General features: G+C 42.2%; 2 protein-coding genes across 3 annotated transcripts in view; both read right to left on the bottom strand.

Annotated features, from left to right (window-relative positions):
* Positions 1-17,497: 17,497 nt before the first annotated feature.
* Positions 17,498-21,328, bottom strand: LOC139222829 (zinc finger protein 98-like). Of its 2 annotated transcripts, none has more exons than XM_070854710.1 (6): positions 21,055-21,328; positions 20,307-20,364; positions 19,920-20,035; positions 19,507-19,751; positions 19,342-19,430; positions 17,498-18,997 (listed from the first exon to the last, which is right to left on the bottom strand). In XM_070854710.1, exons 1-6 carry the CDS (start codon positions 21,245-21,247, stop codon positions 17,641-17,643), a joined length of 2,058 nt encoding a protein of 685 aa, XP_070710811.1. In that variant the 5' UTR covers positions 21,248-21,328; the 3' UTR covers positions 17,498-17,640. The 2 variants fall into 2 exon arrangements, with proteins under 2 accessions (XP_070710811.1, XP_070710812.1); XM_070854711.1 differs by having other exon boundaries at positions 19,342-19,406.
* Positions 21,329-21,997: 669 nt separating this feature from the next.
* Positions 21,998-24,716, bottom strand: part of LOC139223182 (zinc finger protein basonuclin-2-like) — a 5,476-nt gene continuing 2,757 nt past the window's right edge. Inside the window, exons 5-7 of the mRNA XM_070855154.1 lie at positions 23,904-24,317; positions 23,096-23,690; positions 21,998-22,659 (exon numbers count right to left, since the gene is read on the bottom strand). Of these exons, the coding sequence (XP_070711255.1) occupies positions 21,998-22,659; positions 23,096-23,690; positions 23,904-24,317 (1,671 nt within the window). The remainder of the gene's footprint in view (positions 22,660-23,095; positions 23,691-23,903; positions 24,318-24,716) is intronic.

Here is a 24,716-nt window from a genome sequence, read left to right as displayed (position 1 = left end):
ATCAGTAATAAAGGTACCAAAATTCACACATCAGCTCGTTCAGAAACAATCAGTGAAGTAAAAGTAGGAATTACTGTACATACATTCATATGATAGATCTTTTCAAACAGTTACATTAGTTAGTTAAAATGCTAATATTAATAATATGATATTAAGTTAATATGCAGCCCTGCTACTAGTATAACATGAGGTTGAACAGGTAAATTGATCATAATATAATGACCTTAACTAACTAAGATTATTAATATAATATGGTATAGTAGTATAGTATGTTTAAACATTTAGACTGAGTATGATGGGCCAGATTAATGTAGTTTAACAGGCTTAATTTCACAGAGACCTTTTCTATCTGTGATCACCAGAGGGCAGACAACTGGAATTGGAAGTGTTTATCAAAAGAAATGTACTGATCAAGGTGGGCTTGGTTACAGTGCAATTAGACACTTAACTCACATCAATAAAAACTCTGGTGGCTCTGTTATTTCTCATCAACATCACTGTGCACAAGATTTTAAACAGATTACAAATTTGTTTTCTGCTGAAAATTATTTTCTGATTTATAATTCTCAAAAATCATCTAAGCCTCAACCTGATTCAGTTTTTTGATTACAGCCTGGTAGTTTTCCTGCTCGGTGCAGAAACAGCAGAGGTAACACCAGACTGCTGGGCAGAGAGAACCAGACCGTGGAGATCATCGCTGAACACTTATCACTGCAGCTAAAAGCTGGTGAAATAGATATCACAATAAAAACCAGGCTGCTCAAGAACTTCAACAGCAGACATCCCAATATTGTCATGATGGTGAGGAAAGCTCTCTGCTTTGATTGGTCTACCCGCTCCCTCTTCCCGCCCACTTCCCCCGGCCCTGGACGAATCAGAACACAGAGAACAGACAAACTGCAGAAAGATACAACAACTAACTGAAAGACCAAAATGAGGAAAAATGGGATGATGGGCACAGAAAAGTAGTACAGTGTTATTACAACATTTAACCCAAAGCACAGCAGCCAAACAGCCCCAGTGCAGATGTTTCTGATCCGGACCCCATGGGACTTTCTCAGACCCAGGTAGGTGATGGGGTGAACAACAGCCAGGTAACGCTCCACACAGGTGAGGAGGTGAAAGAGGGTCTCTCCATTGAAGGTCATGGAGGAGAGAAAGTATCCTGCTGTCTCCAACTCTTGGTGACCAGCAAAGGAGCCCCAATAGTACAAGACCTGCCCGAAGCCCCAGATCAGCTCCATGATGGTCATTTGGTGGGTGAAGATGTCGGAGAGGCTCGTCTTTGTGAAGGAGCGCTGCTGACGCCATTGTTGGAAACCAAGATGGAGGACAAAGATGGAGAAAGGGAGGAGGAGGAAGGCTCTGATGACAGTGAAGACAAAGTTTCTTACTAAACAAGTGAAAGAGTTGAGGCAATAGAAGGGTTCTGAATGAAGGGAGGAGTTGGAGGGGGAAGAGGCGTTGACTGACATATCTGCTGTATGTCGATGGAGGCCTGAGGAGAAGAAAAAAAGAACTGCTGTAAAACAACATCTGGAAAGTTGAGAGACAGAAGGCTGAGGTGGTTATCGGGACAGAAAGAAGGCAGGCTGGGATCAGTCCGGGACCGAGCGCCGAGAGTCTGTGGTGCCACCAAAGTTTATTACAAATCATCAATATCTATGGTAAATTTGGTGACAATCCATTAAATTGTTCAGACTTTTCGCTAAAAAACAAAACTGTCAACTGGTGGTGTTATAAGAAAAGTCAAAGGATCATCAAATTCAGCAGGATTCATGAGGATCACAAATGTCAGTCCAAACGTTTGTGGCTATCCATCTAACAATGATTTTTCAGTTTGAGAAATCTAGTAGTGGACAGATGTTGCCCTCCCAAATGTCATGTTTTAAAAATCATCAAGTTATCAATGACCACTCACCTTGTCAGCAGTGTTTGTTAGTGATCGTCCTTCTCCTGCGTCTCCAAACTCACTGACTGCTCTTCACTGGTCCCTGGTCCTTATGTGGTTGTGGGTTATTAATGATGCTCATGTGACGGAGCGACAGGTGGAAAAAGGAGGTGTTTTGCATGATGACAAACAAATATATGACGAGTCTAGACAACAAAACCACAAAAGCGTTTTTTTTTTTTTTTACAATATAGTGGAAATGTCACCTGCATATCCACACGACTGGAAGTGACACTTCAGCACAAAGGACACAAAGCAAAAGGTCATATTTAGTTGTTATTTACACCAGAGCTGTTTATTTGGCACACCTGTGCACACCTTTCCATCGGACAGACAACCCAGTAGAGAGAACCAGTTTGCATTGTTTCAGTTTATTTCAACATGTGGAATCAAACAGATATAGTGATGATAAAATTAATAACAAAGCACATTTAAGCGTAAATACAAAGCGCTTTGTTTAGAGGACGATATTAAAAATTCAGAATCCCACTCCCTTACTGTAAAGCATACAGAGTAAAGGAACATGAGAGCACATCAAGAACACTGAACCTATGCATAAAGAAAATAAATAAGTTCCATATATAAATTAAAGTAAAACCCGCATAAAGGAAATAAGCTCATACATATATGTATATATATATATGAAAGAAGATGTCATATGAGGAGAGGAGTGTGTGTCTGTATGTAAGACAAAGACAGATGATTTGACAGGTGGGATGATGAGGATTGTAGTTGATGAATTATAATTGGGTCAATTATTCCATTTTTTTTTACCTTAAATTGAAATTAAAGCCCAGCTTGTGCCAACCCTGACACCGTATAGCTGGCAGTAAAAGTGTCAGGATGCAAAAGGTGAAATAAAACCCTGTGGAACACAGAAAAACATCCAAGACATTCTAGAACCCCCCCGGCAACATTCTAGAACCCACCCTGCAACACACTAGCAACTACTGTTAGCTGCCTAGCAACCACCTCAAACATTCCAGAAAGCATCAGGCAACATTCTAGAACCTGACGCACATTAAAATCAAAGGTTGAATTGATTGAATGCTTGGAGCAAAGGTGAAGGTATCAAATGGCATTTTTTTGATACTGACAGAATTGTGACGTCTTAAACTGCAGAGTACAAACTGGTTAGATTTGTAATCTTGTTGACTCTTAGTTTGATCATAGATTCTGATTTTACCTCAAATCTTGTCAATCTTTTACAAATTATCATTTTCATTTCCACTACTGAATCAAAGTTTCAAACTGAAGCCAAACCTACTGACAACAGCTCAGCTAGCTAACCAGCACAAGATTTTAAACAAAATACATTTGTTTTCTGCTGAAAATATTTTTTTTATGTCTCTCGAAAATCATCTATGCCTCAACCTGATTCAGTTTTTTGATTACAGCCTGGTAGTTTTCCCGCCCGGTGCAGAAACAGCAGAGGTAACACCAGACTGCTGGGCAGAGAGAACCAGACTGCAGAGATCATCACTACACAGTTATCATTGTTAGCCAACACTGATGTAGCATACAGCACAGTGGAAACCAGGCTGCTCAAGAACTTCAACAGCAGACATCCCAATATTGCCACGATGGTGAGGAAAGCTCTCTGCTTTGATTGGTCAACCTGCTTCCCGTTCCCGCCCACTTCCCCCGGCCCTGGACGAATCAGAACACAGAGAACAGACACACTGCAGAAAGAGACGACAGATAAAGAGAAAAGCAAGAAAAGTAAACTCCAGATGATTTTAAACGCAAGAAGGAACTCTGTACCCACTGATGTGAAGCACACCAGCCAAACACACCCAGAGATGATATTTCTGATCCTGACTCCAGCCGCCTGTCTCAGCCCCAGGTAGGTGATGGGGTGAACAACAGCCAGGTAGCGCTCCACACAGGTGAGGATGTGAAACAGAGACTGTCCAGGTGAGATGATGTTGAACATGGACATCCCCAAAATTGTCATACAATGTCGATTGTTGTAGGCACCATAAATGTAGAAGCAAGACCCCAAGGCAGAGAGCAGCTCCAGGGCAACCATGTTAAAGGTGAAGACGTCAGAGTGACTCGTCATCACTGCTGTGGCACCAGAGCGCTGCTTCCTCCATCGCTGGTAGCCCACATAGAGGATGAAAATGAAAAGAGGGATGAGGAGGAAGTAGATGATGATGAGGGCTGTAAAGATGAAAATGGTTGGTCTGGTGTCGACACAATCATCAAGATCAAATGAAGGTTGGGCGAAGGAGGAGGAGGAGGAGTTGACTGACATGTTGGTTTGTACGGATGACTGGATGGACAGAAAGAGGAAGAATGATGGCATCAATGTTAGATACAGGAAAAATATGAGTTCATTAATGAGCAACTGAACACAAAGTGTATAGTTTGAATACGCCCCCTTCAGATGTTCAAACAACATATTCAAGCCTAGACCACCTTCATAAACACTGACAATCCCACTCACCCCCGTTGTGGGACTAATAAATATCTTATCTTATTTTATCTTAATAGCAAGTCGTCTTAACAGTGCTGGCCTTTCAGAGATCATACAGCTGGAGAGTTCAAAATGGAGGATGCAGTCATGCCAGCTGTGTTACAGCACTGACTAAGCTCTGACAGAGTATGTCAAATGTCCTATGTGTTCTAGATAAATGCTACAGGTATACTGAAGACATAAGAGGGTTTATTGTCATTGTACAACTGTTAACAGCATACAACGAAATTGCGTTGGTACGCAGATTAAAATATAGATGTATACATATATATATATATATATATATATATATATATATATATATACATCTAAAGATCCATATCTCAATCTAAAGATTAAAATATAGATGTGTGTATATATATATATATGAAAAAAGAAATATATCAACAACAAAAGAATTATAACGATGATGAAGATGTTTAAGCTACAGCAATCGCATCACACCAAGTTATCGATGTTTGGTCAGGAGAAAGTAAGTAAAGTAATAACCATGTAACTGATTTCCCCATCATCACCTGTGACTTCATAAGCTACCTGTAAAAGTTATCACCCACCTTTTCAGTAGTTGCTTCAGATTGTCGTTTGGCTTTGTCTCCAGGATCACTGACTGCTGTTCACTGCTGTCTCTGCTTGTATGTATGCATGTGGGTGCATTGTATAATGTGTCAGAGTGACAGATGGAGTTTTTTGCATATTGCAAATTACACTACTGATTACTTGACTGGCTATTAATCACAGCAGGCAAATTTTCTGTTTGGCATTATTCTTTCACAGGTCCACAGTCAGGTGAATACTAGCAACACCGGCAATGATTTGGTTTTGAAATGGCACTGCACTTTCTCTGCAAATAGTACAAATAGGGACTTCTTTTTCCTGCCAAAGTAGCAAGACATGATCCAGAATTGCCAAAAGGTAAACAAACTTGGCTGATGGGGGATAAGAGATACTTACAAATTTGTGAAACACGCTTATATTCTTCCTTGCCGAGGGTTTGATGAGAACATTCATTCCTGCGTGCTAAGTATGAAGCTACTGCCTGCAGCTGGCTAATTTAGTTTAGCATACAGACGGGAAATCACACATGTAAAGCTCCCTAATTAACATGCTTCTTGTTTATTCAATGAGATACAAACAAAAACTAAAGTGTAAGAATAACACTCATGTACCAGGCTATGTCTTGGCCTGCTAACAAATAACTTGCAATACATGCTAGCATCATCACTTTGGGTAACAAGAAGGGAGATCTGGCAATGTCTGGCTATCCCGAAAAAATGTGGAAACCCAAGATGATGACTGGCTTTGGCTTAAACACGTAAAGTGTAAATCCTGGTGCCCAATACAAAGTTATGCAACAGCTTTATTACCCCACACCCAATTCAAAACATTTAACAAGCATTTAACTCTAGTGAGTATCCCTGCCCTTTGGCTTTTCACAGTGACATCCTCAAGCATTCAAAAGTTACTTGAGGGAATTGCTCTTAATACATAAATATTAAGTACCAATAGGAGTCACTTGAGGCTATTGTGCTCAACAGTTCGACCACAATCCCTGATTCGTAAACACTGCAACAGCCCAACACTTTCTTTATTTTACATCTGACTTAACAAGCCACTGAAATCACTTAAATTGATTGAATGCCGTTTGTGTAAACTAAAAAACAGTTTGTCGAGCCTCACACGGGGCACCAACGGATGTCACAATTGTACTGTAAAGGATATTAAAATGTGCAGATAATTAGTTAATTAGTAAGGTGCAGCACAAACAATTTAATACAAAAATGAGGTAAACTAATTATTAAGCACTGGGGCTCAGAGACAGAAGGGACAAGACACTCTTTGACAGGTGATACAACTCTTTAATACAAACAAAGACAAGATACTTTATTGGCTTGATACAATGGCTTGACAACAAGAGAGACTTTGACGCTTCACATGACAAGACAATCTGGCACAGAACAAAGGGAGACAGACTATTTATACATGAGGTAATGGGGAACAGGTGGAAACAATCAGTGCGGGGCAGACAATCACAAAGGCGGGAAACACACAAGGGCAGGAAGTCAAAAGCCTGAAATGGGAGGAGAGTTTTAGTTTTCAAAATAAAACAGTGAGAGACGAGACTAGACACGAGTGAACTTAGACAAACGACGAGACAGAGACATATCAGAGCCATATTCGGGGATCATCTTTTGAAAAGGGGACAATTTATTAATTTAGTCTCTCTGGAATTTGAAAGTTCTTGGCATGTAAACATCGACTCAAATACTCAAATTAAAGTTTCATTGAATTACTATACACATAACTGACTACTAAACATGCAATGAATACAGTAATGATCAATTACAATGATCAACCACCATATATGAGATAAGGCAGTGAATGAATTCTAGGCTAAATGTGTAAACCACAGGAGAGCATGTGGATGAAAACTTTACAATACAAAACTGAATAAACCAGAGCCAAGTCTTGAGCCCTGTGGGATACCACATGATGTGAGAGCTGGAAAATAAAAATATTTATGGACATTTCAAACTCTCCGTCCTCACAGGTATCATTGACAACAGTTAGCAGTTAGATATTATCTGTTCTATCTCTCAGAACTATATCTCCTCTTTTTAGGGATTCCAAGGATTAATTAATCCAAGGATAAATTAATTATGGCAGGCATATTCTCTGATACACAAGAGCAGATTTTCAGAGGAATTCAAATGCTGTTAAGCTGATGACCCTGCGCATGAGGATAATATGAAAAGATAATTTGCCTGCTGTGATTTATAATATGCACTCACAAAGTCCTTTGTTTATTTTGCAACATGCAAAAAAAACCACAGTCCTGCTGCAGTTTGTCACTCTGACATGTGAGTAGCACAAACAACACTCACCCAGACATTAATGCACAGTTTGGACTAGATACAAGTGAACAGCAGTCAATGAGTTGGAAGACAAAGGGGAGAGTAAAAAGAAACAGTACCAACTAGGAGGACCTGGTTAGGCAGTTTATTTTTGGTGTCACTGGCCAAAAAGTCCATAACAACCTTTCAGCATGTTGTCAATAAAGTGGTCTGAGTGCAAACTAGACAGAAATACCTTTAAATCTGTCAGTAAAATCTGCATTTGCTGACCTCACTATAATGCTAATTATAGATATATAGAGAGAAAGACGAAATCATTTGGTGTATACCAACCCCCTTAAAGCTGTGCTAGCAAGAATAAATGTCATAATAATTGTTGTGAATATGTTTGTGCATGTTTGAGTGAGTTTTGTTTGCATTGAGTTCGTGCAGCATTTGACAAACAGATGCTGAAATACTGGAAGTGTTTTATTATTTTTGGTTGCTTCATTCTTGACTCAGTACAAAGCCTTATTTCAAGTCTGATGTTGAATCCACCCTGCTGAAGTGTCAGATAGTAAGTTACTGGATCACTACTGACCTCTATGTGCAACAACAGAACTGGAAATTTGCCTGCTGCAATTTACCGTAAAGATGTCATAAAATCTGCATCAGTTTTTACATGCAAAACACACCTCAGTCACACACACACACTAAAACATAATGAGAACACACACGTATTAGTTATTATTGATTTGGACCACTTACCAGGGAACAGCAGTCAGTGAGTTTGCAGACGCAGGAGGACGACGATCAAAAACAAACTGCTGAGGTGAGTGCTCTTAAATAAAAATCTGGCATATTTAGATTCTAATATTGATTTCTTTTCAACTGTTAACCCAAAATATGCCATCACTTAGGTAGATTTTGCATTTAATTTACTTATTTAAGAGACAAAAAGTAAATAATGTTGCTTCACATTTGTTAATTGATGTGAAATTCATCTTTTACTGTGGAAGACTCAGTAGCACTTTACTGTCCTGATACTTAAATTAGTTAGTTTACAAAAAAACATGTTCAGTGTGTGAATTGTTTTTGATGAACCAAGACCGTAACATTTGAAACACTTTGGCACAATGATGAACTGTACTGTAGTTGTATGATAGCTTCCTATAAGTCACTGTTTTTGGCTTAATGGCAAAGTTAATACATTTCTTATGTGTTTTCGCTCATGTTTTCACGGATTTCATGATAGTGGCAAAGCTGAACACAACACTGGGCAAAGTCTTACAACTAATGGCTGATTCTTATTGCACTGATGATATCAGTCACACATACTGTGATTCACTGTCATTCACTCTCATCCTCCTCTCTCCTTCTCTACTAGTCCTCTGTTTTCTCCTCCTCTTCAGCTCTACATCGACATCCAGCTAACATGTCCGTCAACTCATCTTCCAACTCCCTCCTTGATCCTCCGCTCTCCCTCTGCACCAACACCAAGGCATCTATTTCCATCCCTGTTTTCTTAATCAGCAAAGCCGTCCTCCTCCTCCCTCTCTCCGTCTTTGTCCTGTACCTGGTTCACCAACGAGGGAGGCAGCAGCGCTCATCAATGAGCCACTCTGACGTCTTCACCTGCCACCTGGTGGCCATGGAGCTGATTGCGATTTCTGGGCTGCCCGTCTTCTTCTGTGGTTACTACACTGTGGGTCTCTGTCTTCCTTCCATTGCTTTCTTTGGAGAGATGTCATTTCACATCCTGACCTGTGGGGAGCGCTACCTGGCTGTTGTTCACCCCATCACCTACCTGAGGCTGAAAACCGCAGGTGGAGTCAGGATGAGAAACTTCACCATTGGCTGTGTTTGGCTGCTGTGCTTTGTATGGAGCAGTCTACCTTTTCTCTACACCCCCGATCGAGTCTATATTGAATTTTCCTTCATTTTGTTCCTTTCCTTTATTGTCGTGTCTTTCTGCAGCTTGTCTGTTCTCTGTGTTCTGATTCGTCCAGGGCCGGGGGAAGGGGGGCGGGACAGAGAGCGGCTCAGCCAATCAAAGCAGAGGGCCTTCCACACCGTCATGGCCATAATGGTAGTGCTGTGGTTGTGGTTTGTTGGGGTCTTTGTCTGTATTTGTGTGAGTGCTTCACCGCTGCTGAACCACACTGACAAGTGTTTGGTGCTGATAGCCGGACTCTGGTTCGGTCTACCGAGCTCTTTGGTTTTACCTCTGTTGTTTCTGCACAGAGCAGGAAAATTACCATTTTGTAACGCTGATTAAAAAATAACTGCACACCAGATCAAAAAGCTTTTTACTGACCTCTTCTGGTAAAAGGTTTCAGTCGTACCTCTGAACGCACCAAACAGTGATGTCAGGGTGTGTTAACCACATCCTGAGCATATACCTCCACATTACTGCAGAAAACTGAGAACTTCAACCACTGGAAGTCAGAAAAAAAAAGCTTTTCAGCTGGTGAGCAGTGATTTAACTACTGACTAACTAATACAATGTTTTAGACATTCAGATTTGTTGTCTGACTCTGACACAGCATGTTTCATCAGTTTGTCTTAATTATTTGCAATTCTTACAACGACAAAAGCCCTTTTTGGCAGGTAAAGTAAGAGAAATGTATGATAATGTGATAGTGCCTGATAGACACCAGTTTATTTGATTATATTTATGTTCTTCTAAATTGATTGATTTAATGAACCAGTAAATATTGATTATTGGAAGCTATATAAATTCAGCTGTTAATGACTTGTTTTCTTATTTCAAGTTTGGAAATTAATTTTAGAACTTTTTAAAAGTTTTTGTGTGCACACTTATTCATGAATATGTACAATAATGATATTACTGTGTTAAAACGGAATAAAGGTTATAATAATTATTCTCAGTCGTAACACGTGTTATTCATGCAGCATATATGACAAAGTGGTGAAGCAAAGATTAGCATGATATTCAAATAATAGCGCTGCAGACTCTCCAGACACTCTGACGTCTCCATGCAACACGGAAAATATAAAAAATAATACGTTGGCTTGCTGTGATTTAGCATGAATGTGGTTTTGAAACATGCAAACCTCAGATATGCTCTCACCTGAGTCATAAACTTTAAAGCACACAGACTTGATGTAAGTAATTGTACCAGATACTGTTGAACACAAGGTGGGTGTTTATTTATTTAATTTTTATGTATTTATTTATTGAACAGAGAACATTTTACAATGTCATATAGTACAATATAATGAGGTATGTTTTCCTTTTTTTTCCTTTAACAAAGACACAAGCAAAAATGCATATATCTGTTGGAGATTATATACATAAAAAAGCAAAGCATATACATACATATACACGCAATTACATGTACATGGATACGTACACACGCATACTCACCCATAGATAAACAAAAAAAAAATCAAGATTTAGGTGGGTGTTTATTGATTGAAATTAATTTAATTGATTTAATTAATTCAGGCATTTTTCCTCTTTTAAAATAAAATGTAAGTGTGTTGACATTTTAGAAATCAGTTATTTTTGCCTACTTTATTTCCAGGCTGGAAATGATCAGATTATCAAAGTATATCAGTCAATAATGTAGTTTATAGTATAATGTATAATGGTATCATAGTGTAATATATGACATCACTGTATTTCAATTAAGGACTGAATGTAATTGACGTCACAGATGACTTATATCTTATTTAAATAGTGGTGCTGATGACCCTGCAATCTGACCTGCCTGTGACATCCTAATGCAAAAAAAAAGAACATTTGCCTGTTTTAATTCACCATAAAAAGTACCATTAAATATGATTTGCAAAAAAAAACCTCTGACCTGCTCTTCACACACACACACACACATGCACACACGCACACACACACACACATGCACACACGCGCGCGCACACACACACACTGTAGTGATATTAAAATATATTTATATCAGATGCCAGTGAACAGAGGTCAGAGTGTGGAGACGCAGGAGAAGGACGGTCAGAAAGAAACTCTGCTCAGGTGGGTGTTCTTTAAAAACAAATACATTAGTGAAATAGTCATTAGGTTTATGTACTTATTGGAACAGATTTCATATTTTTTTAATCGATTCTTTGTGGTAACTTTGTTTCCAAGGTGATTTTCTGGATTGATGTTTTTGAAAACTTGCAAAGTCATTCTGCATGTGTGCTTTTAGGTTAGGCTTTTAGTGTATTACCTGAGAAATCTGACGTTAAATTAAATTAAATGTTTGTTGTTCCTTTTTAAAATCCGCCGTTTTCATGTAATGATGAGGTCTAAATCATTGCGTGTAAATCTGTTAACATAAAACTGGACGGTGTGACGGACGAGATTTATCTGTGACCTTATGTAGAAGCTTGTAAGAGAGATGATTTTGAAGATATCTGAACAAACAGTGACTGATTTCTTTTTAACATTTGTCTTCACCTTCCTCTTTGTTCTGCCCTCTCCTTCTCCTCTTCAGGCCTCCATCTTTACAAATATGTCTGTCAACTCCTCTTCCTTTGCTGACCTCCACCCTCCTCCTCCTCCTCTTCATCTCTCCACCTCCAACTCCTCCTTCTACTGCTTCATGTCCAAAATCACCACCATAATCTTCACCGCTTACTCCGTTGCCAACCTCCTCCTCCTCCCTCTCTTCATCCTCATCCTCTACATGGGTTGCCAACAGTGGAAGAAGCAGCGCTCCATTCCCTCGGCGGCAATAAGCCACTCTGACCTCCTCACCTACCACTCCGTCATCATGCAGCTGAACGGTCTCGTGGGCTTCGCCTTCTCTCTTTGCAGTGCCTACGGTGATTTTCCAGACATTACATTGGTGGGGCGAAGTTTGACGTCCCTCAGCTCCATCGGATTGACCCTGTTTCACCTCTTGACCTGTGTGGAGCGCTACCTGGCTGTTGTTCACCCAGTGACCTACCTGGGCCTGAGACAGGGGGGCGGGGTCAGGATCAGACACATCAGTATTGGATGTGTTTGGGTGGTGTGCATTACGTGGTTAGCGGTAGTGTATCGAGCCAGCTCTGACCTCTACACGATATTGATCATCTCAGTGATGGGTTTCTGCTTAATTCTGATCACTTTTTGCAGCATTTCAGTTCTCCGTGCTCTCAAGCGGCCCGGGCCAGGAGAAACTGGTGGGAACAGGGAGCGGGCTGACCAATTAAAGCAAAGGGCTTTCCATACCATCACGGCTGTAATGGGAGTGCTATTGTTAAGGCTTGGGGGGAATCTGATTAGCAATGTCATTTACAGTGCAGGAGTGCTGAACGACGATGATTTATGCATTATGCTATTTTCCTCATTTTGGCTCGACTTGCCCAGCAGTTTGGCGTTACCTCTGCTGTTTCTGCATCGGACAGGAAAATTACAATGCTGTAAACAAAACACTCAGTCTGGATGAGGGTGGGATTACATGTGAGAACCTCATACTGTAAATTCTCATGGGGTGGTAAAGTTTAGAAACTTTGAAATAATCCAACTACTTGTTTCAAATTGTGTTGTTATACTTGCGGTAAACGTTAAATTTAGTCTTAACGTTAGTCTTATATGGGCACCATTTGAGGTTTTAATGGTAGGATAGTCAGAGGCAGATTCTAGATGTAGATTCTCATCTGAATGTAAAATATATATCTTAAAAGTGCCTAGTTTGCAGTGGGACCAGGGACATAATGACATAACATTGTCATCATTATCATCTGCATAGAAACAGACACTGTAGCACTGTTTTGGAGGGATAATGGCACTTATTATTTATTATTTGTAATGTAAATAAAAACAGACCAAGACTAGATCTCTGCCGCACCTTATCATTGATGGAAACACTACCAACACCATCAATACCAGCACCGTGTAGCGTGCTAGCATGCTAATGTTTGCTAAACAAAAAGCGCAGCTCAGTCTGATTGGGATGTCATTAGTTTTGTAGGTACTGGTTCATTAACCAAAGTAATGGACAAATTACATTTTTTAAATGACAAAATGCTTTTAAATGATCTCACTAGAATACCAGAGTTATTAGGTGTTATCCTCTAGGGATAATGATTATACAATATTTCATTAAAATCCATCCAAAAGTTAGTGGCCTGGAGTGGGAGACCAACCAGCTCATACTTCATCCCTAGATCCAAAGTCACACGACATTTTTAATAAAGTTAAAGATGCAAGATGTCCCACTGTGCACTGATTATCAAACTAACCACATCTTTGATTCTCTTAAACAACAAAATATTTCAACTTTTAACTGTTTTTGGGAGAAAATCTGGTGGGAAACATGATCCAAAACTGGAGTCTCAGATGTAATAAAAACACAGCCATGCAAACACAAATACAGGTGTGCTGGACTAAATGACAGGATTTGATTTGAATACACACCTTTGTTTGAGTCATTTGAATCCTGTCAAATGTTCATTTTAATGGCCTGCTTTAATGAACCATAGTAAGAGATTGCGACATCGTTGGCGCCGATGTAAATTCAGCCGTTAACGACTCGTTTCTTTAGACCTGCATTCAAACTGTAATTCATTTGAGCTTTTAAGATAAGTTTAAAAGACTATTAACTTGAGTTTTGCATTAATCATGTGATGAATATTATCTTATTCTATAGCGTAGTGCAATGATAGTGTACTGATGTTTGACAGTACTGTATTTAAATGGAGGCAAACGTGCCGTAGTAGTTTACTCTGTGTGCTTTGTTGTATAGTCTCTGCAGCACAGATCACACACTGATGCACAGATGACTGATATTCAAATAGTGATGCTGCTGACTCTGCGATCTGACCTCGCTGTGACACAATGATGTGAACATTTGCCTGTGCTAATTTACCGTAAAAAAGAGTCATTAAATATGAATTGCAAAATACATCACTGCCCTGCTCTCACCTGTTCTTCACACGCACACACCTTAATGACAGATGTATATTCAGATACATTCAGATCAGATTCCAGTGAACAGAAGTCAGAGTTTGGAGACGGAGGAGGACGATTAGATAGAAACTCTACTGAGGTGGGTGATCTTTAAAAAAATCACTTTAGTCATTTAGAGAATTAGATTTAATTATATGTGTGTATTCACTGTTGAATAGACAATGTTGATATTTTAAGAACTGATTCTTTATTGATTTCGTTGATATGTTGTCTTTTACAGGAGCATCACTTGTGTTCTGATTTTCTGATATCTTGCTTATCTTTTCTTATATGTTTTTACAATTTATTTGGTAAATAAGTATTACTTGCTATATTTTGTCTGATATACTTTTCATCAATTTAGCCTCTAAATCTTAAAGGTACAAAGTAAACATATCAGCTGCTATTGAAGTGTGCAACATCTAAATATTGAGCTGGGCTTAAGGATAGACCTGAGAAACACTGATGTGTTATTGGTTTGGATCAGGAGGTTACAGGTGTGATCAGGGCTGCAGCCAGGGTTTAGAAAGTTTGTTTCTCCATTTCATTTTAACATTGTGTCTCTCTATTTGTCTTCCACTCCTCCTTTTGTTCTCTTCTCTTCAGGCCACCATGCAGATAAATGTGTCAGCCAGCTCCTCTTCCTTTGCTCCTGCTTTTCTCTCCTCCTCCAGTTATCTCATAGAATGTTACAGGTCCAAAATCAACATCTACATGTTCTTTGCTGTAATCATCGTCAACCTCTTCCTCTTCCCTCTCTTCATCCTCGTCTTCTACCTGAGTTACCAACAGTGGAAGAAACAGTGCTGCATTTCCACGGCTGCAACAAGTTGCTACGACGTCTTCACCCATCACTCCATCGTCATGCAGCTGGAAGAGTTCTTGGGGTACGCCATCTTTTGCTGTGGCAGCTTCGTCAATCTCCCAGTCATGAGTTTAGCGGGGCTCTCCATTTTGTACATCACCTCCTTCGGAAAGGCTTTGTTTCACCCCCTCACCTGTATTGAGCGCTACCTGGCTGTTGTCCATCCTGTCACATACCTGGGCCTGAGACAGGGGGGCAGGGTCAGGATAAAAAACATCAGCGCTGGTTGTGTTTGGCTGCTGAGTATCGGATGGATAATTGCAGTGTATCTTTCCAGGTTTGAAGTCTTAACAGTCTTGTACTTCAGCGGCATGGTTGTCTTCTTAATGGTCATCTGTTTTTGCAGCATTTCAGTTCTCTGCGTTCTCAAGCGCTCGGGGCCGGGGGAGGTGAGTGGAAACAGGGAGCGGGTTGACAAGTCAAAGCTAAGGGCTTTCCACACCCTCATGGCTATCACGGGAGTGCTCATGTTTAAGTTTGGGGGAAATCTGTTAATCAACGTGCTATATACTTCATTTGCATTTAATAACTTGTGCACAGTGGCGTTGTCTACATTCTGGTTAGACTTGCCTGGCAATTTGGTGTTACCTGTGCTGTTTCTACACCGGACAGGAAAATTACCCTGTTGCAAACAAAACGCTGAATCAGGATGAGGTTAGGATGACGTCAGATTTCAAAGGCAGATGCTATTTGCACCCGGCTGTGTGCTGTAAGAGTTTTGCGCTTAATGTACCCTGCTTTTTATATTTGTATTTGACTTTTATTTTAACCCAAACCGTGACCTTTTCCTAAACCTAAGCAAGTAGTTTTGGTGCCTAAACCTAACCAAACAGGGATAAAAACTAATATAATAATAATAATAATAAAAAAAGAAAATGAAATATTTGGGGACTCGAATCCTGATCTGGATTTAAGTCCTATACCCAAAACATTCAGCTACCCCTGGAAATGATCATTCTTTGTACTGCATGACCGGATTGGGTGTAAATAACCAAATAGAAGCACACGGGTGCAAATGGACATTTTTAAATTTGTGTTGAAAATAAAACATGAATGACTGCTGTCAAACCAAACTCCTATGAATTCCTTTCTAAGACCGATACGGCTACCACGTAAAGCTTTAATGGCAGAGATGCAGGTCGATGTAAAGAACACCATGTGTGTTGTTTTATCTGAATTTAAAATAAGTATGAATATGAAGGGATGTCTGGAAAGTAGAGTCTAGTCTGGACTGAAATCAGCGACGTATAGAATTGTGTTATCTGCATAAAAACGGATGACGTACCACTGATTTGGAAGAAAGGCGTTTATGTGTAATGTAAACAATTATGTAAAGAATAGACCCGTGCAGCAGCCTAGTGCTGAATGCAAGAAGGCTTGATTGATGCATGTGGTAGACAATAGGCAATACATAAAGCCTCTAAATGTTTTATTTATTGTGAACTCGATATTTATAGGCTATGCCACAATATATCGATATAAACGTTTTTCTTAAATAGTGGTTGAGACCAGAGGCTAGAGTAAAATTAGCAAGAGCTTGAATATCTACATGCAGCACGAATATTAATATTAATGAAGAATTAATAGTTCAGGTTTACTGTTGTAGCATGGGGGCTTTGATCAATGACACATTGAAGATGCATGAGTGACGTAGCTGCAAACTCCCGACAAAACTTGATGTGTTACGATGTTCTCCTCCCGTTGACTAAGCTAGCTTGTTTAAAAGTCATTTATGTTGGTTTAAGCTGCTTGGAAACGTGACGATACATCAGTGCTAGCGTGTTCTTGAATGTTGTTGTTGGTTTTGCATGAAAAAAAAACATCCAATATTTGTGTTAACTCTGTTCTGAGATTTTTTTTTGCTGCAGGGAACTTGATTGTTCCCTGCGAGGCTCTTATGGACTGGTGTGACTGAACTGGTGTTCAGCGGACGCATGTCCTCTTTCTGACCTGACCTTTGAACTGCCCTTAAACACATGCATGTGTGTGTCAGCCACCATTTCACACACACACACACACACACACACACACACACACACACACACACACACACACACACACACACACACACACACACACACACACACACACACACACACACACACACACACACACACACACACAATGCTTGGATGTAAAAACACACCTGGATACAACGTTGTTCCTTCCTATGGACCCAAAACTGGCTTCTAAGCCCGGAGGACTTCCTGATGCCTTCAGTGGCGGACACTCTTCCTGTTGTTCTGTAATTACAGACATATTGTTATATTTTGACTTTGCTGTGTTTTAATAAAAGCGTTTCAATCTATTCGCTGGTCTGTTTAATGTCTGAATAAAGCCAACCTCTACCTGACGATCCCTTCTGGTGTGAACATTTACAAACATATTTGGAGGCTGTCGAGCTCACAGGGAGATCAGGTTCTCCAGCTGACATTAAACAGTCTGACACAGATTGCGTCCATGATTTTATTAGAGCCATCGAACACATCGTGACGTGCAGTGAACGTTGCCACTGCACAGGCTGTAGGGGCGTTAACACAGCTTTAAGAAACATTACATTAAATAGAGAAACAAGAGAAAGAACGTGGATCGGTGTCACGTCGCAGCTTCAGCCACCAGGTGGCTCTTCATGTGCGTCTTCAGGCAGTGGCTCTGAGTGAAGGCTTTGTCGCACAGGGTGCACTTGTATGGTCTCTCCCCGTTGTGAGTCCTCATGTGGACCGTCAAGTACGTTTTACGAGCGCACGCTTTCCCACAAATCCCACAAACGAAGGGTTTGAGGCCCGAGTGGACCGTCACGTGGTTGTCCAGGTTGATCTTGCGCTTGAAGGACCAGCCACAGTCCGGGCAGCGGTACGGCGTCTCTCCGGTGTGGACACGCATGTGAATGGTCAGCGGTCCCTTGGTGGTGAAACCTTTGCCGCATTCGCCGCAGTGGTACGGTTTCTCGTTGGTGTGCGTCCTCATGTGGATCTGAAGCTGCTTGCTGGTCAGGAACATTTTGCAGCAGACGTCACAGAGGTACGATCTCTCTCTGTCCGTGTGGATCTTCTCGTGCTGTCTCAGCGTCCCGGGAAGCTTGAAACGCCTCCCGCAGACCTGACAGCTGTGAGGTCTGTCCCCAGAGTGGGTCATCTTGTGGCGGGACAACGATCTGTAGTCGCTGAGGGATTTACCGCACACGCCACAGAGGTGCGTCTTTCTGTTGGTGTGAGTCCTGCGGTGAGCTTTCAGCTGTTCTCTCGCTTCAAACGTTTTGTGGCAGGTGTAACATTTGTGCAGCTTAGCCGCCTTGTGGAGTTTCTGGTGATTCTCGAGGGAAACCTTCAGCGCAAACGTGTCGTGGCAAACATCGCATTCGTGTGGTTTCTCCCCCGAGTGGGCGGCCACGTGCTCATCGAGGCCGAGAGCGCTGAGGAAAGACTCCCCGCAGATGTGGCAGTCGTCAGTTTTGTGGCGCGTCTGAAGATGATCCTTCAACGCCTCGGCAGACTCTGAAAGCTCTCCGCACACTCCGCAGACGCTTCCTGGATCGTCCACGTGACTCCAGGCGTGTTTGGCGAATGTGACGTCGGATTCGTGTGCAGCGCCGCAGACTTTACAAGACAGAGGAACATCGGCGTTCTCCGTCTTTGTCTCGGTGGCCTTGAAACCACAACGTCTGGCTTTTTGTTTCTTTGCCGTCTTTGAGTCTCCTTCTTTCAGCTCCTCGTCGCTCTTGTCTGGTTGCCAATCGTCGTCGCTGTCGTCCTTCTCTTCTCGTTCTTCCTCCTTTTCAACATCGTCGCCGCTGTCCGCTTTACTCTCAGCACCACAGCAGGCCACAAGGTCCTCAGCTGGCTCTGATGTCCCATCGTCCTCATCATCACCTTCCTCCGTTTCCATGTCTTGTTGCTGGAGTGAAGTTGACACATCAGCTACTCTGCTGCCTTCGACTTCCTGAACAGGACCGCTGTGGGAACCAAGAGCAGGAATTAAGAAGTGATGCGTTTAAACAATGACTTTATCTCAGGTTTCCTAAAAGACGGTGAAATAAAATCCATCCTCTGCTGTCTAGTTGTGAAAAGGCTCCTTCACTTTGTCAGGACAGATAATTAAACTCTCACATTCAGTGAAAAAAGAGAAGAACTGAATCAGTATCAGCGGTGAGATCACTGTCATCATCAAAACCAGGTAATATCAGTTCTATGTTCAAGACATACGGCCGTCACGTTCACGACGCCTCAAACTTTTAGCTACGAAGTGAATGTTTGAGCTTTTACAGCGACAACAATGGCGACGTCCCCTCTGAAATACCTGGTCTGAGGCCTGGTTTCATCGCCGGCCAACATGGCGGACGAGGACAGAGCGTCTTCAGCTGCCTGATGAGTCGCCTCCTCGCAGGCCTGAGGGCGGAAAACAAACGTTCAGACTTTCCAGCAACAAAAACCTAAATGAAACGTTCAAAACCAAACGAAGCACCTTCAGTCTGACGCAGAGCGTCGGCGTCCCCGACGCCGAGCAGCTGATGCTCCTGTGGATCTCCTCGGGCGTCAGCGCCGTCACGCTCAGAGGCCGTAACCGCCGCCTCTTGTCCGGCGTCAAGACGTCAAAACGTTTGTTGTCTCCGGACAGCTGAGGGAAGGTCGACCTCAGCAGGTCCAGGAAGTCGTCCTCCTGCAGGCCGCGGGGACACTTCAGCCTCAGCAGCGGACATTTCTTCAGCACTGACAGGAAGGACGGATAAAAACACCTTTACTTACACAGAAAACAGGCTTTTTACTAAGAGACGTCCTTCAAGGGTTTTTAATGAGCCCAGCGGCAAGACGTGGTTAAACCTGACAAACATAATTAAGTGAAGCGGCCCTTTAAACCAGCTCGGTAGCGTTAATTACCGCAGTTTGAGAGCACGTCGGTCTGGGAGTCCTCCAGGAAGCGGATCCTGAGGTTGACGTGGTTCAGCGTCTGACTGATCTGAGGTCTGCTGAGCCTCCTCTTCTTATTCTGACCTCTGGGGACGAAGATCTGCAGGTTAGTTATCAGAGTCTTTACAAACCAAACATTTGACTAAATCAAAACATTACGGTTGGGATCATAGTGGGACTGCTCTTAAATTATTGGTGATCATTTGCTGATTATATATTTTTTGATATTTTATATATTTTTTTGGTAAAACATATATAAATGGCAATGAAGCTTCATACAGTAAATGAATCACATGTTAAATATTTCAAACATTTTTTGTATGTATGTATGACAACACTGGATGTTTATAGAGGAACCTTGATGGAGTTTTGCTGGTCGAGTCTTGCTCAGGAGAATCATCCTCCTCATCTTCAGCTGGACAAAAAACAATTTAAACCAATTATTCACACCTCAAACTTTTATTAATTGTCAGAGTTTTCTTTTGGCATTTTCAAGCAGGAATGTTTTTGTTTATTCCATCTTACAGGACTTAAATTCTACTGATAAAAACTAGCACTGAATGGTATACATCATTAGTTCTTACAGCAGTAGATGATGTTGAGTCTGATTAGCATGTTTGAGTACATAAATGCCAAACTCCATTAACAAAATCTGCTATTCAAATCTCTCTCGCCTGAAGTCAAATTATACCCTCAAGAAAAACATGATTCAGCACCGTTACAAACAACACTGGTGTCTAACCGTAAATTCGGCGCATATAAACCGGCAAAATATATTTAAGAAATAACGTGCGGTTGAAAACAGCTGGATACAATCTGGCGCGGCGCAGAGAGACGCCGCCCTCAGATTTAATCTTGAGCCTTTTCAAAAAAACTAAATTAAGTGCTCGTTGATCAATTACAGTGATGCCGAATTAACGAGTAACTCCTGCAGATTAAAGTAGATACTTTGCTTTTTTAAAAATGGTGTATAAAATTTAGCTGATAAACAAGCAAATGTTAAATTCTAAGTTATTTCAATGAAGTCTCACATGCCGCTCCCACAATAAACCAGCAGTTTGAGGTTTATGGGTTTAAATATTCATGCTAAGAAACTAAGGCCGACCTGGTTTGTTGAGTTTGACCCGCGGCTGCAGGAGGACCTCCAGCTGCCTCCTCTGCCGGTCGATCTCCTGCCTGAAGCCCGAAGCCTCCTCCTCGTAACCGGCTACGATTCTGTCCACGACCGCTAAGATTTCCTGGGAGGCGGCGGCGAGTCTCTCGGTAACAAATCCCCTCAAAATCTCACCTTTAGACATTTTACTCAGTGTTTCTCAAAATGTAACCACAGTTTTATCATTTTATGGAAGGAACTATTCGCTCCTTTCATTGTTTACTAAATTGACGCATTTCCGGGTTTGGTGCGTGCGTCTATGTCATCCGAGTAGAAACCTGAGCCAAAGGTTCCCATTTCTTTCTTAAAATTTTGTTTTACAGGTTTTACAGCAGCTGTAAATTTTCTTTAATCACTAAAATATAAAATGATATACACACAAAATCAAAACCAGAAGAAGCAAAAATTAAAGAGAATTTTTTTTAATGTGAAATGTTTTTTAAGAATGTTAAAATTTTAAATCCCCTTTAAGTAGAAGTACAGAAATGTGATCAGTTAAATGTAGTTTTTATTGCAGTAACAGACAACAAACACAAGGGGGAGGCTTTGCACAGAGCAGCATGCTGTTCAATACACATTTATCACCGCTGAGAGGAAGCAGAGACAGAGAATACTAATTACACATTTATTGCTTTAAAGGATGCAGAAATGTGAAGTTGTGTCCTTATGGTGGCCATTTTAGGACGTTATGCTCAGCGAGGATCAGTGTTGCTGACTGTTTTCAGTGGAAAGTCACTTAAAGTTGTGTTTTCGTCTTTCAATCTCACCAACAGACGCACTTTTGTTTTAATTGATATATCTGTACACACAATATTACAGACAGCAGGTCAGCAGTCAGCGAGCACGAGGAACCTGTGAAGAGTTTATTACTTCCTGATTGTAAAGTTTGAACACTTCAGCACTCCTCCTCCTCTTCTTCTTCCTCGCCCTCCATTTTCTCTCTTTCTATTTTCACCGGCGTGCTCGACTTCCTGGGCTTCTTCTTCGGCACGGGGTCGCCTGAATCCCGCCGCCGCAGCTGATTGGCCTCGCCTGGTCTCACTTCGGTGACGCCGTGGTCGGGTGATCGGCCCGGGAGGGGGGCAGGCGCAGTGCGGTTGGCGCGAAGGCCGAGCAGGTGACGACAGCTCTCGGTTTTCTCCACCAAGGGGGCGAAGGAGGGAGGCGAGCCCAGCGAGGAGGCGGCGTGAGCGGGGAGGGGCGGAGGACGGGCCTGGGGGTCACTTAGGTTTGTGTTTTGGGGTAAAGGATGAAGAGGAGGAGGAGGGGAGTCGGCTTGGGGAGGTGTGTTGACCCGGCAGCCATGTTGGAGGTTTGTATGACCGTTTCTCAGGGTGTGTCTGCCTCCTAGTGTGTTTTTGTCCTTGTGTATCTGCGTTTCAGAGTGCAGTGGGTCAGCGTGTGCGTTTCTGTGGGCACCTGTGTGCAGCCGTGGGTTTGGGTTGGCGCTGTGTCGGTTGCGGCTGCGCAGCGAGCTGAAGACCATGGTGCAGCCCGCCACCGTGCAGCGGTGTTTGATCTTCAAGTGGACGGCGTTGTAGTGGATCTTCAGCGTTCCTGCACAAACAGAAGGAAAATGACGCTCCGGTTAAGTTGGTGTCGACTGACCGACCTCAACACCACCGGGGCGGATTAATCCAGCCTGAACACGCATCACGACAGCGGCAGATGTCAAATCACTACGAACAGATGGTTATAATAACACAATGTGTTTTATTTTTCTTTATTTTTCATGCAGATTAACTTTATTTGACTTTTACATATTTATTTCATGAACATAAAGTAATGAAACCAGCGTCAGAAACAGAGTTTGGTTCATGGCCAAGTACGTTTTGTTTGGTTTATTGGAGCACAGTCAAGAAGCATGAATATAACATACAGAATGAACATACAGAACTCTGTGGGACACCTAGACAGAAGATCAGCAGAGGACCTGGTATTGAACCCTGTGGTACCCCAAGACGCAAGATCAATATAAGAGCAGCAGTCCTACCTTTGTCATAGAAGCTTTTCCCACAAACGCCACAGCAGACCCTCCCTTTGCGACCTCCGGCGGGTGAAGGAGAAGAAAGGGTGCAGAGGGAGGAGGGGAGAGAACGGAGGGAGGAAGATGAGGAAGAGAGAGGATGGAGGGAGGAGGTCGGAAGATGGCAGACGAAGGAGGAGGAGAAGGACGGCAGAGGACTGAGAGAGAAGGAAGAGGAGTCGTGCAACTTATGGGAAACCTTCGGATGTGGGGTGGAAGAGGAGGAGGAGGAAATGGACAGATGGAGTGAGGAAGAAGTAGGGATGTGTGAGGAGCTTGAGGAAGGGGAGGATGAGGAGGTGGCCTCCTGTTTGGCCCTGTGAAGATCACGTTCCTGGTCGCAGTGGAACCGGGGCTTTTGATGCCACAGCGAACGGGCCGGGTTTGGCTTATCAGGGTCTGATTTGATTTTTAACGCCGGTTCAGCTTCAGGTTGCTGCACATTAGATTGAAGATCATTCTCTTGCTCTCTCCTTCCTCCTTCCTGCTTGTGTCTCTCGACCAGTTTGGTCTCACCGGGCTTCCGTAGACATTGTGTTAGCTTACAGGGAGGAACAAGCTCCTGATAAAGAGGAAAAACAAGGAGAAAACAAAAAGCTCTGGATCGGACTGAAATAACTTTTATATGCAGTCATAAATGCCAAACTACAAAAGATCATTAGAGGATCTCAAATTGAACCCTGTGGAACCCCAAAACACAATATCAGTAATACAAGTAGGAGTTATTAGGAAGCTTCCTGCCGGTAAACAGCAGTGGAGTCAGTCTTTTATTTACCTTGGTGGAAGGAACCAAGCAGTGGAAGGCAGAGCTTGGAAAGTGGAAAGGCAGAAGCAAAGATAGTCCTCCGGGAAAGTTCTCAAAATGGTGGACAGCGTCATTGTGGTCAGCAGGACTGTTTTTCTCTAAATGGCAGACGCCGGCCACTAAACGTGAATCTCCTCTTTTGCTCCTGAACACTCCTGGAGTTCCCCCGTTGCGCTCGATGAACGTGCCGATATTTGACTGGCAGCTCTTCGGGGTGGGGTTTCGCTCCGGGTCAGAGAGGCGGCTGGCGGCTGCCAAGCACTGAAGTGTCATCAACTCGACGATGGGCCGTGTCTCGCCAAAACGAAGGAACTGTTTGAGGATGAGGAGCTCTTCCTCAGGAGTGGCCATCAACCAGCGGTCCAACACCTTCCCACCAGGATACTGGAGAGAAATAGACCTCAGTGTGTCATGTGAACAGATTCTTCTCCACATCCAACAAAGCAAATCTATTCTAAATCTATTTAATTGTGTTTTACCTTTAGAATTTTTTCACTGCTGTTATAGCACTCTCTTCAAAGCCACCAGACTCCACTGAAAAAAACAATAATTTTACCTGGCAGAACATAGGAGTTGCAGGTGTAGTTGCTGTGACTTTGGCGTTTTTTAAGGGTTAGTTTGGATCTGAAATGACATCTTAAAACAACAAAATCATATAATAACTCTAACAAACTAACCAATCAAGGCGGCAGTAGATCAGCAACTCGTGTGTGTTTTGTGTGGTAAAATTACTGTTTTTGTCAATGGAGTCTGGTGGATTTGAAGCGGGCGAAGAGGAAGAGA

This window comes from Pempheris klunzingeri, chromosome 23, assembly GCF_042242105.1.
Source record: "Pempheris klunzingeri isolate RE-2024b chromosome 23, fPemKlu1.hap1, whole genome shotgun sequence".
In the NCBI taxonomy this organism is placed as follows: domain Eukaryota; kingdom Metazoa; phylum Chordata; class Actinopteri; order Acropomatiformes; family Pempheridae; genus Pempheris; species Pempheris klunzingeri.
This window is presented reverse-complemented; position numbering and strand designations above follow the sequence as displayed.

Coding starts and splice junctions, on each gene's coding strand:
- LOC139222829 (XM_070854710.1), bottom strand. CDS start 21,247: ATGTCTAAAGGTGAGATTTTGAGGGGATTTGTTACCGAGAGACTCGCC. Junction 20,365..21,054: donor GGTCAAACTCAACAAACCAG/GTCGGCCTTAGT, acceptor TTTTTTGTCCAG/CTGAAGATGAGGAGGATGAT. Junction 18,998..19,341: donor GAAACCAGGCCTCAGACCAG/GTATTTCAGAGG, acceptor TGGTTCCCACAG/CGGTCCTGTTCAGGAAGTCG.